This window comes from Nothoprocta perdicaria, unplaced genomic scaffold, assembly GCF_003342845.1.
Source record: "Nothoprocta perdicaria isolate Ctin4 unplaced genomic scaffold, notPer1 scaffold_75, whole genome shotgun sequence".
Lineage (NCBI taxonomy): Eukaryota > Metazoa > Chordata > Aves > Tinamiformes > Tinamidae > Nothoprocta > Nothoprocta perdicaria.
In genome coordinates this window covers 2,483,421-2,496,498 of record NW_020456032.1, presented here as the reverse complement: position 1 = coordinate 2,496,498, position 13,078 = coordinate 2,483,421, and the positions used below count along the sequence as shown (strand labels likewise).

Here is a 13,078-nt window from a genome sequence, read left to right as displayed (position 1 = left end):
TTACTTYAACACAATTCAGTTGTCTCTCAAGAACCTACAGTTCCAAGGGAGATTGGGCTTTTAGTGTGGGAAGCCCTTATCTATGAACCATTTGAGACAGCTAGAAACAATTCAAGATAATCACCAAATTAGCTCTATTCTTCCCMAAACCTGTGCTATTAGGTATCCTTTGATCTGAGGTGTCACAGGCTGTTGTTGTGGTCAAGAAGGCCATCATTTTTCTTTCACAAGATAACATAAAAGAGTCCCAGATATCCATAAGGAATATGAGAACTTTGGCAGCACCAATTTGCTGCACTTGTTGCTTGTCCCTGTATCTACATCACCCCTCTCTGGGATACAAGCACAGCTGCTTCAGGGGTAAAAAACCTCTGAAAAGCAGTTGAGCTAAAAGCAAGCAGCTAGTTTATCATTAAGCAACCCTAGAAACAAAAGCACTATTAAAGAGACACGGATTTCCAGCGATTTATTTGAAGAGAAGAAATGTCATTTTAAAAAGATTTGCGTGCAAATGGTTCGTTAACCTGGTAGTACAAACAATGTTTTCTTAGTTTGTGGGAACTAGGTCAAATAGCTTTTAACCCACTTTCAGCAGAACCATGCCAGCTCCATAACAGAAAACACTGGAAGTTTTACAGATTTTCCTTTTTGTCACAAACTCTCCTCTAGATAAGGCATGCTAGTATTTCTGGATCATTAATGTACCCTCTGGGTAAAGAGCTCCTAAATATAAACTACTATTGGATAATTTAAKCTGTCTTTCTAACATGCTATGTTGAAAGTGCAATTTTGTGAGCCAAACATCTTGTGCCTAACACAACATTAAGCCAATACTTTTCCAACTCAGCCTTACAGCCAAATCCACGGCCTATAAAGTCTTCTCTCTTCTACAGACCTGACCTACAACCTAAAGAAAAGGAGGAGCTTTCATTTGTGGTTCATCCAAAGCAACYGTTCTGTAGTACCTTAACATCTTCTGGCATGAAATTGACCTTTTCTAAAGAAATATTTTAAAGAAATATTTCCACTACAGCTTTCAATGCCACCAGCTGGCACAATACACTGCAGTAGTCATTGCAAAGCCACAACAGTGAACTAACATCAAGTCAGAAACGCAGCAACAGGGTYGAAAGCCTAACTTATTCCTATGTGTAAATCTAGGATTCTAAATAAGAATTCTCCTCCTTTAAGTATTAGGAAGGAATTCAGATTAGGTCAGAAGCTGTGAAGCTGGAAAACGTCATCCTTGTGGAGCTGTTTACTGACAGTAAGTAACATTTAACAAATTCTTACCTTGTAGCATGCATCTGTATGCAGATTCGGATATCGCATAAATATGTGGTGGCATTTCATGGCGCTTCTTCCCTCTGTACATCTCGATAATGTTTTCTGAATAAATCGGAAGGTTCTTGTAGGGATTTATGACTACACAGAACAGTCCTGAATAGGTCTAGAAAAAAGAAAACAAAGATACAAAATGCCATATTAACACTCTCCCCCATTTGTCCATAAAAAATTACGTCCATATACAATACATATATTGAAAGACAGCCACAAAGTAGAAAAGTTTCCTTACAAATTATACAACATTTATCCTAYTCATAAATTAAGATCCTTTTTGTTGAGCAGCTCAAAGTACACACATTACGTTCAAATTGTTGGTCCCTAGCTCTCTTAAAAAGTTCCTTAATCACTTGCATACAAAGKAATTTAAAGATAACAAGTGTGATTAAATATGAAGTGAAGCACCTAGTCTCTTTCCCACACATATTTAAATTTCCCCTCCATTTACAAAGATACAGAATTATGTGCATCTTTTCTATATTTAACTCCTTCAGTAAAACACCTCTTCAAAGTTATCTGTTCATCCAAAAGTGAACAAGTTATGCAATAATCTTCATGAGCTTTTCTGCAAAGTCTTAAGGCAGAAAAAATAAAACCACTAATATATCCTCCCTAGAGGCTAAAGTGTATCACACAGTAAGGAAATCAACTGCTAAACAGCTGAAGTGTTCTCACATGGACAGAGATGTATTCCACAATGATCTATAATTTGTGGCAGACCAGAGTTTTAAAAGGAGAAAAAAAAAGAGAGGCAAGGCATTATATATACACACTTTTTTCCAGTTCTTCAGCTGGGACTAAAGAGAAGACTGACAGACATACAGAACAGAGGCTTTGTGCAAGTAACAAGCCCTAACTATTTACTGTCACTTTTTGGATAAGGAAGAGCCTATTTCTTGCCACAACTATTTCTGGYATTCCTTTACCATAGGCCTCCCTGAAAATCTGATTTCTCGAGTTTGCCTGTCTTTCCTGCTTGTCAGCCTTTCTGAACCCCCCCAAGCAGCTTCCTCAGGCAACAGTCGCTCCCTACACCCTCCTGCTGCAGGTGAAGGAACAGGCTGACAGGTCACATTGCAGACAACATTGCAGTTTGTGTTTATCCATGGTGGGATTTGTGTTTACCAGTTTTAACCAGTTTGTGTTTATTCATGGTGGGAACCCCCCCCCCATCCATTGTGGGAGTTCCCTGGACCAAAATATTTGGGTGACTTCTATGTTTCCTCAGTCAATCTTTCATAAAATTTTGCCACTCTCCATTTCAGAGCAAGCTTTTGATTGCACATTGTTTTAGCTATTAATAACATCCACTTGTATTAGCACAGGCCTATGAGCAATAAAGAGCTATTTTCTTTTGAGAAAAATGTAGAATATCTTTCTGACCGTGATAAAATAAAGCTGTTTTCCYTCCTGGCTTTCCAAGTCAAAGGGAAGAAAAGGAATTGGAGATAGTGAGCAAACAGCTTTCCTAACTGTTAAGAGCCTAAACAGTAGTAAGGTTTCAGTATTCCTATGCTATTTGTTGAGTTGAACGTCTTGCTGCTACATTCGTATTCTGCCTCCTCTTAGAGAAAATATATAAAATAATCTGAAGTCTGGTCAGGCCTCCTGAAGGGTAAAAAATGCACAGCCTGAGCAAGTCAGATATCTTTGGCAATAAGATACTTAGCCCTTAAGAGAAAGGAAATAGGTTTTATCATGCCAATAGACCCAAGCATTAAAAGCAACTTAACAGATCTGCGCTTACTTTGAGTTGACAGGACTGTTGGAAAGAGGGGCAGTTGCTCCCCCTGCCTAACCACACATTCCTATCACCAGCACCCTCAAGAATTATCACAGATCTGACTTTCATTCTAGTCCTCAAATTAGGATAATGAGAGGAGCACACACATTCACCAAATCTTCCTCTGACTTCCAACTCCTTATCACTGAATAGCATCTATGCCTTACTTCTCTGCTATGACCACACCCAATTAAATAAATAAAGGCTAACTTAATGCTAGATAATCATGCAGCTGGATGAAAACCACTTATCAGCAAGGGAATTCACACAGTCACTGCTGGCTTTCAGCTCTGCCCAATATTTCCTCTCTCTAGTGCCCAGGAAGCAGCATGAAACCAGAAGCACTGCTGAACTCTGCTCTATTTTTCACCCTCTCGCCTCCAAAAACTTGCAGCTTAACTTCATAGTCTATGTCTTACTAAGACCAAGGCCTTGCAAAACAACAGCTTAATATTTAAACTAACTACATTACTGTATATGCCAGCTATAAGTTTAATAGTGCTTCAGATCTTTATCAATGATACCTCATCTAGAAAGGCTTCCAAGCACTCTCAATGCAATAACTGGACAGATCTGTGAAACTGGTGGGATAGCAATCTATAACACAGTYGCCCATCCTGCATTTTTTCCTGCAGAATTTAAAAACTGAACTCTCTGCAAAATATCTATACTCTAAAGCTTCCACTTACTTGAGAAGGTATAAAACTGAGTTTTTCTGTGAGGCTTCCAAATTTCCTGACTCATCTACTGAGAAAAGTAATACATGAACATCATCTTTCCCCCCACCCTCCCACCCCAGATTTGGTAGGTATACAAACATTAGGGGGAGAACCTTTTTTTTTTTTAATTGAAATTCTGTCAAATCTAAGTGAGAGGGAGGTAAAGAATGCACAGGGGACGAAAAAAAMCATACTTTCATAGCTATTTTATACTTCTATTGTAAAATTTGTGATTCCTGAAGCTAAAAAAACCTACTGGAATATTTCAAAGAAAGAGGGAGCTTTGGGATTTCTGCACACAAAAAGGTTAAGTGTTACTTTGGACAGTGTGACATCCCTTGAAAGCTGGTCCTAGCAACCAGCTCCAGAACGTAGCAGCAGGAACATTTGTACCCTACTGTGCAGAAGTCATCTCCACTTGCAGCRGATAAAGTGACCAGCATTAATCTGTATTTCTGTTGTTTATCTCAGGAATTCCTTTGTGATCAAGCCTTCTCCAGCAAGACGGTGGTTTTGCCTCAGGACTATCCAGGCCTCTGAACTGCACCCTGCTAAATCAAGACTGAAGTAGACCCGATTCAGCATTTCCAGTGCAAGCTTCTATTGCTCAASGCAGCCCAAGGTATCTAAACAACTGAGCAATCCACCCTCAGAAAAGACACTCGAATATGCCCAGAGCTTTCAGCAGTGCAGAGAAACACAGTGATACCTGTGCTTCCTCCCTGTTCCTAAGTATAAGGACTCTGCCTAAACTGCCAAAAATGCCCTAGAGTGAAAATTAGATGTCTTATGAGACACAGTAATGAGACAGTGCAGATGAACTGGACTGCATGAAGCTGAAGACCAGCTTCAGCTGACAGGGGTAAGGACAGAGACTGAGAATTTCAAGTCAAGTAAACACATATATTTGCGTTGAGAACACATGCTCATCTTACAAACAAGCTGCATAAGCCACACATACTCCTGCTTTCCTGAGGAACAGSTGTAGATGTTATTAGGCAAAAGAAATGGGCAAGGCTGGAGCCTACCTTCTCTAGRCAAGAAGGTTCCAGGTTTGTTATATAAACTGTCCTTCAGGACACCCGTTGCATGCTTCCAGATCCTTAGAAGCCTTTATTCAGTTGTATGTCATTGAGTAATTCAGATTTTAGTAAGCTCTCCCCATCAGTTGAGTTCAGGTTCCTGGCAAAGATCCATCTCAAGAAGAGGTATAGCCAAGTGATCTACAAATACCAACTAAATTACACCCCTGCGCTATCACCTAGGAATTTAGTTTCTAACAGTGCATTTCACTAGTGACAAGCTTGGGCGGGGGGAGAAAAGGAGGGAAAAAGAAAAAACACTCATCTAACTTTGTGTCTACTGTCTTCAGTTGAAAAAGAATTAACATTTCAGTTTCTTAGCTCCAGCTAGGATGCTGACTCCGCAGACTTCCAGGGACATGCCCGGTCTGCAGAGGGCATTCCAGCACAAGATGTTTCCTTGGCCCATCCTTCCTTAAAGGCCACATCAGACCTTCATTAATTAATCCTTACCTTTTCAAAGAAGCTTTATTTTTTTTAATTAGAAAAAAAAAGTTCTCCAGTTCTGTCTCAAGGAGCAGAACAGTCACCTCTCCACTACAGCCTAGGCTGTGTGTTCCCAGTTGCAACTTTAGTTGAAAGAGCACAGCCAGGCCAAGGATTCCCCACCAACAGGCAATTCCAGTAAAATAACCTAGGTAAAAATCAAACCACTGCAGAAGACTGTATGGAAGACAACCCAGGTTAAATACAAGTCACAACTTTGAGAAATATTTAAATTTATTCATTTTGACTGAATGAGGTCAGGAAGCAGTTAAGTAGTTATTGCAGTGATCCTGATGAGCATCAGTCAGCTGCACAGTATGGGCTATAAACCTCTTCCAGGAAACCCAAGTCCAGAATTATGCACAAGGCAACAAGTCTAGAAACAGATTTTTTTTTTCTTGAAAGGCTAACCAATATTCCTATACCTTACTGGAGTTAGATTACTCCCTGCATTTAAGCGTTCAGTTGCTGCTTCATCCCATCTTACTGTGCTAGGGACAAGAACAGAAACTGTTAAGTGTACAAGCAAAGTATTTTTGGTCCAAGGATACCTTCTCTCAGTTTGACAGGATCATCAAAATCTATAACTCTTATTACATGGCACWGAAATACATAAACTGTTTCTACAGAAATATTTCAGATAGCAGTCTGATCTTACCATTGAGACTATTAACATACAACCACTTACAACTCTGGCATTAAACTAATATTTCTACCTTTTCCAGAAAAGCAAGAAAGTGAAACTAATGTGCAGGATTGGCTTTTGTATGCTTAAAATATCTATTTGTTTAACAAAACATTGTTAACAAGATGAGCAGAAGATTGCACTTTTACCTTAAAGTACACATGAAGATATACACTAAAAAGGAAAGACTTTCATTTTCCACCACAGATGGACTGACAAGAACTCAGATTTAAATGGCTGAAATTCATCTTAAATTACAAAATTTCTAAGTGACTAGATTTACTAACTCTCTAAATTACTGAAATTTCATCTAGTCCCACGCTAGGTGTAGCAAGCTCCTAGCTTGCACATTCCAGTACAGAGTGTTTGGAACTGCACTCATTTTCCATTTAGAAGGATATACTTGAGCTGTACCCACCTGCTTTGACCCRCTTCAATGCTTTTAAACAACTTCAAGGTTCCAAACACTAAGAAAAATGTATCTTGAGCATTACATAATGAAGCGTTTTAACCCATTATTGAAAACATTTGAACACTCCTGATCACTTTGAACAGCACAGTGTTAAAGCTGGCATAAAACATGTTCCTCACACCTTTTTCAGTTCAGAAAAAGATGACAAAGAACATGACTCAGCTATTCCCTTCAGGTCAGCTGTTTCATCTCATTTGATTGTCAACTTTGAGTGTCTATACCAAAAAAAAAAAAAAAGGGGCATAAGTGCATGGAAAGATTGAGATGGTGGAGATGGGACACTTACACATGCACACAAAGCTATCCCAGCTTTTGGGCTTTCTTTGCAGCATTCTATCAACGCAGAATGCACTTCCCCCTCCACACTGTGAAGGGCAGCATCCTTCTTTCCTCCCAGCATTTTTGTTTTCAGACTAAATCCTCTTTATTCACCTCCCCTCACACCCATCTACCTCCCCACCAAGAGYAAAGGCCTCTGCAGAGTTAGAACTTCAGCAAAGTATCGCCCTTCACACCAGACAGCAAGTGACACTATAAATGCGTGAGCCACTCAGAGATGCTCCTGAGCTTCCCCAGCTTACAGAACAGAGCTTCATGAAGCCAGCGATTTCCCATGTTAAGATGCTATATTGAGATGTAGAAGTATGGAAGCTAGTTCACAAGCAGCCCTGGGTTACATGGAACAGTGAGAAGGGGAATTAAGCTGTGGTAGGTGACATTATGGCTCTGTTGTCACAAAGCATTAAGGCAGCAGCAACCTAGAGAATTCTTTGAAGCACTCAAGGTCAAAAGACCCTTAAAACCACCCTTTTCAATAGCCTTCTACTTTCCATATTCTGATGCATTGCATTCTTTGTTATTTCATGTTCCAATTCAAGCTTTATTTCTTAATCCATAAAGATGAGCTTCAGCTGATTTAGCAGGCCTGGAGAGATGTTTCAGGTATAGTACACACTAAGATTTGGGTTTACTTCTAGACTTTGTGGTGGCATTTTACATACAGGCCCTTAAAAATGTTTCCTCGCTCGAGCTGCAGACCTTAATGATCTGAAACTTCCAACAAGTTAGCTAAAAAGCTGACTCCCCATTTTGGGGAGGACAATGTGCACTTAAAATGCAGAAATTAGTCCTTATGGACTAAAAATGTGAAATAATCACCATAAAAGATGAGTCTAAGCAGAATCATACTTAGTCCCATGTTTCAGCATTCTTCTCAGGCACCCCAATACTGAACATCCTCCAGCTTGTGATCTACAACTACAAAGGCTATTCCAAATTTAATTGTAAAGCTACCATGAAGGCTGACACTCCCAAACAGAACAGGMAAGATATCACAGTCCATGCTCCAAAACTTCCCCCCCACCTCCTAGCCCTTAGAGCCCTGCTATTTCTCATTTTTCCTCACTCCCCCATAATGAACAGAACTAAGGAGGGACAGCATTCTTTTACAAGGAACTAGACTTTGAGATACTCTGTTTGCATTCATCTCCCATCACACAACCACAACACAACTCTGGAGAGAGAGGCCAGGGCACCTGGCAGACACTAGAAGTGTTAGAAGTTCCAACAAACCCTAAACACTCTTTAGGGGTTCCCTGGGTCTCTTCTTGATGGCATGAACACCACCCTCCAAAGCTAGCTACTGACAGCCAGCACGATTTGATCTTCTCTGTTCCTCCAAGCAGTCTCACCTTGAAGCAGTACATTACAAACAGATGACTAGACTTTTTGGCCAAATWCCTCATCTTGTTTGTGCCCCTCCTAAGGATTTAAGGGAAATGTMTATCTCCTTCGGTTGACAGTGTTACCTATTTCCTAGGCAGGCAACACTGTATATTGCCTACAGTAAAATGAGAGAAACCAAATCTGACTCACCACCTCTCTCAACCACACAACTTTGGACTAGCTCCAAAAAAATAAGGATTAATACAGTGTTGTCAAACTTGAAACATACCTCTAGCTGACTCCCCTCAYAGAGAAGTCACCATAATCCACTTCATCACTCCAGTTAATGCTGCATTTTTCTCACTTGGTTGTACACCACGTATACATCAGTAGGTTAAGCAAGCAAAAACAACAGCAAAAATCCCTACCCGGAGATGCACTAAAAATTGTGCAATGTCTCAATAAGAATTGTTTGCCTATTGATTTTTGCCAGTCTTTAGCCTCTCCTGCTATCTATTCATAGCTCCAAGCAAGTTGTTTTAATTTCAGCCAAGAAGCCATTAATACAGCTGTGTAGAGACACTATTCTTGGCAACAGCAGCATCCTCTAGCAAAGCTCCTGTAACTCAGGCCTCCAKTTTGGGCCAACAAATCCACTAGTTTCTTGATTCTAAACTAACTTCTTCCAGCGTGGGAAGAGAAGGAAGCCATTAGCGAGAGAGATGCACACCAATAATCCTCCTGGGACAGCAGTGCCTCTGTGTCAAAGAAGGTTTATAAAGAAATCAAGAAGAAAACACTTTGAGGGCAAATTTCAGCAAAAGGAGTAAATCAGCTCTGTATTGTTACTTGAAATATGTCTAGATAACCTAGCTTTCCACAAAGGACTTCATTTGTCAACTGTCCAAAGTTTCAGAGTGCTGAACCACCTATGTATATAGAGAAGTGACAGGTCTCAGCTCAGTCCTCAGAGGCGTTCATAGCAGTGTTTACAGGATGAGCTCTGAGATTAGAATTTGCTTTGGTATTTATGGTCTTCAGCTTTTAACTRATACTATGAATTATATATATACTGAGAATTGGTCTATCAACTTGGTTATTTTTAAGTTTCAACTCAATCCTTACCAATTATCCAAACAGTTCGCTTATAAACTTGTGGAAAGCATCCTGCAAATACTTTTTTGTCAAATTCTACTTTAAGGGTCCTTGTAAAAGTCCTCAGAAGCTGGGGAAGAGAGGGAACACAATCTACACAAATGACACAGAAGATGAGGCATGAAGAACATTTAGATATTGCATATGACTTTTTGGGAAGTCCAAACACTATCATTGGCCAAGCTACAAAAAAGTGATCCATGAATACCTAGAAGGAAGGAAAAGAAATGAGGCAACTAGCAACCTGACAAAAATGAGTTTATGCTTTGCAATTGTTTATGAAAACAAGCCAAGCACTTAGGCAGATGTTACAGTTTCCTTTAAGATAGAAAGTCTACTTGTAGTTCTGAATGATACTCAACAAGCAACTCTGCAGTCAGAATGCCAAGAAACAAGGAACTACTCTTAACTGTAGATGCCACAGATGTCCATTCAACAGCGTTCAAGGAAAAAACAGGGTCAAAAGCAGCATCAATAGCTTTGTGATTTCTAACACCATAGAAAGATGGTGATAAGCCAGATGTTTCAATTAGCACTTCCAAACAGCTGAGAAAATAGAGCTTTATCTTATTGATTTATTTTAAGCACTTGAATACATTCTTTCCTGGCCCACTAGGCTGATATTAGATTCCAGAAAAGACATTCTGCATTCCTAGCATTTTCCACCTTCAGCTTTCCCACCTTCAGCTTTTAAATATGAGCATATCCTCTCATCACCATTCTTAAGAGGCAGTAAGTTAAAACAAGATACATGCTTACTCATATGAGCAATTAGACAACTGTAATTCAGCAAAGTTGGATTTCATAATATCTCATCAGCTCAAACAAGCTATTTGATACTATTCACTGTATCAGTTAAACATGTCTGAGGCAAGTCCTCTAACCAGTGGCATGAGCTAAGCACCTAGAGCTACCATTAAAGCATTCTATTTTTGAAAAAYGCTCACAGAATTATTTCCATAGTAGAAATTTTTATTATTTGTATAGTGACAGAATTCTTGACCTGGAAGACAATCCTGGCCTAATCTAACTGCCAGGGACACGTAAGTATTCATGCTATCAAAAATAGAGGTGTGTTTTAACACGCTTCCTCCACTTCAAATAATGTTGAAGAATTAGATAATGAAGAATTAGATAAAAATGAAGAATTAGATAAGTTTCTGCTGAATTAGCAGCAGGAAAAGAACCTAATAGTTAGTACTTACATAGATGAGCCCGGAGTAATACCGATCCTTTAAATTATGCAATACAGAAGCTTCATTTAAGCAGGTTAACTCTGCCATGTCTTCCACTTTAGAGAACTTGGGGGGATTCATCTTCTGGATATCATCTTTGTTGACTAGTGCTTTTTTTCCATTCTCTGCCAGTTCAACCAACACTTCATCCCCCTTTTCCTCCTTGATGCTGGCTGCCTCAAAACCATGGCGCTCTGAAGGAATCCACACCAACTTCTTGGCAGTCCAATCAGCCTGGGTGGCAGGGTTGTAGATCACAGCCCTGTCCACAAAGAGGTATCTCTCCGGATCTTCCTGTCCAGATCTCTGTGCCATTGTAGGAGGTGAAGGTGTCCACTAACAGTTAGCCTGTTAAATTGGGAAGGACAGAACCAAAAAGCGTTTTAGATAAAAAGCCTTGTGCATTGCATCCTAACTCTAGGTAGTTCAAATACACAGTTCATCATTAATATTCCTACCTTCTATTGTCTTTAATTAACAATTTCAAATATACAGATTTAGAAGTTTACTACACAGCTGACAGACTCAACTTGCAGGGTGACCTTCTAAATAAAAGAATGGCTGTGCAAGAGTCAAAATGATGTTTTATTTATAATCCTAGACCCAGGCCAGGAAGCTTATTAGTTTTAGTTGATTCCAACTGTACGCTAACCAGCAAAAGACATTGCAAAAAGAATAATAACTGATAGCAAGAAATATAATTATCTATCCTCTGTGCTCGAGTAAGAAAAATGAGTAAATGTAAAAAAATATTTGCTTGTATAACATAATTTTAACTGAAGAACAAAGAGAGAGGTGGGATAGCATAAACAAACATTTATGTTCACTGCATCACTAACACTGGATAACCGAGACCAAAATGTTTATTAAAGAAAACAAAAAATAATAATAGAAGTTGAATTTTCAACTACAGTCAAGAACTTTAGACATTTAGAGCATCCACTGGCTATAGGGCCAAATTTTGCTTGTATTCCTCCTGAAARTGTATCACCCTTAGCACTTCACAGGCTCCCTGTGTTCTCAGTTTCGAGCATTGCCACTATCACCTTCCAGAAAAGCGTTTCCAGATCTCAATTATATCTCCAGGTTCAAGATGTAGCAAGCACTGAAGYCATTTCTTTTTTATCCCAACAGCTTCACAGGTAATTTGGAAGGCGAAGCGTGGGGGAGAAATCTGCTGACAAGACTGCCTGCATATTAATTTTACCTATTTGTCCCTAAATGAACACTGCATCTTTATCCAACACTGTCATATCCAGAAGGTCGAGCCAGACACCTACGGATGAGGTCCTTAAATATCTTGTTCATTCATTCACTAGACCTTCTCCACTGAAGAATGCTAGATGACCTCATGGAGCAGGCTACCATTTCCCAATAGCAAGGTCAGCTTCAAAMGCAGGAGTTTTCGCAAACAGCACTTGTCATTTTTGCTAACGGCACCATGTACTGCACACTGCAGYATGTAAAGGATGGATGCCTTGCAAAACACCTGCCCTTGGAAGAACATGTAATTAAGGGCCATGGTTACATCCCCATCTACAGCACGGAGGTTCACTACGTGGTCCAACGTGAGCACGAAGCCACCAAAGCCCCGGGAGCGCTCGCTACAGGCTGCTCAGTGCAAACCCAGGGGTGATGACTCAACACTTCAAACATCTCAGAAGCGCTTCTACAGAAGGAAAAAAGAAAAAAAATCCACTGAAGCTAAAGGAAAAGAGCTTCAGAAGAGAGGCGGGAGGGAGGGCTTAAGAACAGCAGGACTGCAGCTAGAGAAAGGGGAAAAAAATRAAAAAATGGGGGAGGAGGGGGAGAAGAAATTTAATATCAGGGCCTTCAAGCACAAGCCAGCGAGCTGGTCCCCGTTATGCCAGATCGCAACCCAAGTGCCGACCAAGGCCCGGAGCAGCCTGGCCCAGCTCACGAGCAGCACGGGCACCCACCACACACACAAATATATACACATACACACACATTTATGGCCAGTCGGTTCTCAGGTTTCCACACCGCGTTACAGGGAAACCTGGAGATGGGGAGAAAAACCCCTCACGCGGTGAAGTGACCTAGCATGGCTCCTCGGGGGAATTAAAGGCTGAGGGGCAAAATAAAGGCAATAAACGCCAAGGCCTTCGAGCGCAGGGAGGCACCACGGAGAGCCGGGGGGCTGTCCCCTCCGCACACGTCCGACCTCCCGAGGCCCTTCACAAAAGGGGCCTCCACAAGACGGGGCGCAAGTCACCCCGGTAACAACGGGGCGAGGCGAATCACCGGGGCAACCACTGCGGAACCCCGCACGGCTAAAGAGGGGGAAAAATCCAAGGGCGGGGGGGAAAAAATAAATCAATAAAGAGAGAGGAACGGGGCGCGCAGCGCGCGCTGCCGAACAAAAGCGGGGGAGCCGCGGCGGGGAGGGGCCGCCTCGCTGCGGCGCGGCCGCGCTCAAGGACGGCGGCGC

The 13,078-nt window shown here is 40.9% G+C and overlaps 1 protein-coding gene across 1 annotated transcript in view; it reads right to left on the bottom strand.

The window, feature by feature from the left end:
• The window catches only part of MYH10 (myosin heavy chain 10), a 73,226-nt gene that overhangs the window by 59,853 nt on the left and 295 nt on the right, over nt 1–13,078 (bottom strand). Inside the window, exons 2-3 of the mRNA XM_026051440.1 lie at nt 10,597–10,974; nt 1,294–1,450 (exon numbers count right to left, since the gene is read on the bottom strand). Of these exons, the coding sequence (XP_025907225.1) occupies nt 1,294–1,450; nt 10,597–10,941 (502 nt within the window). The 5' untranslated portion in view covers nt 10,942–10,974. The remainder of the gene's footprint in view (nt 1–1,293; nt 1,451–10,596; nt 10,975–13,078) is intronic.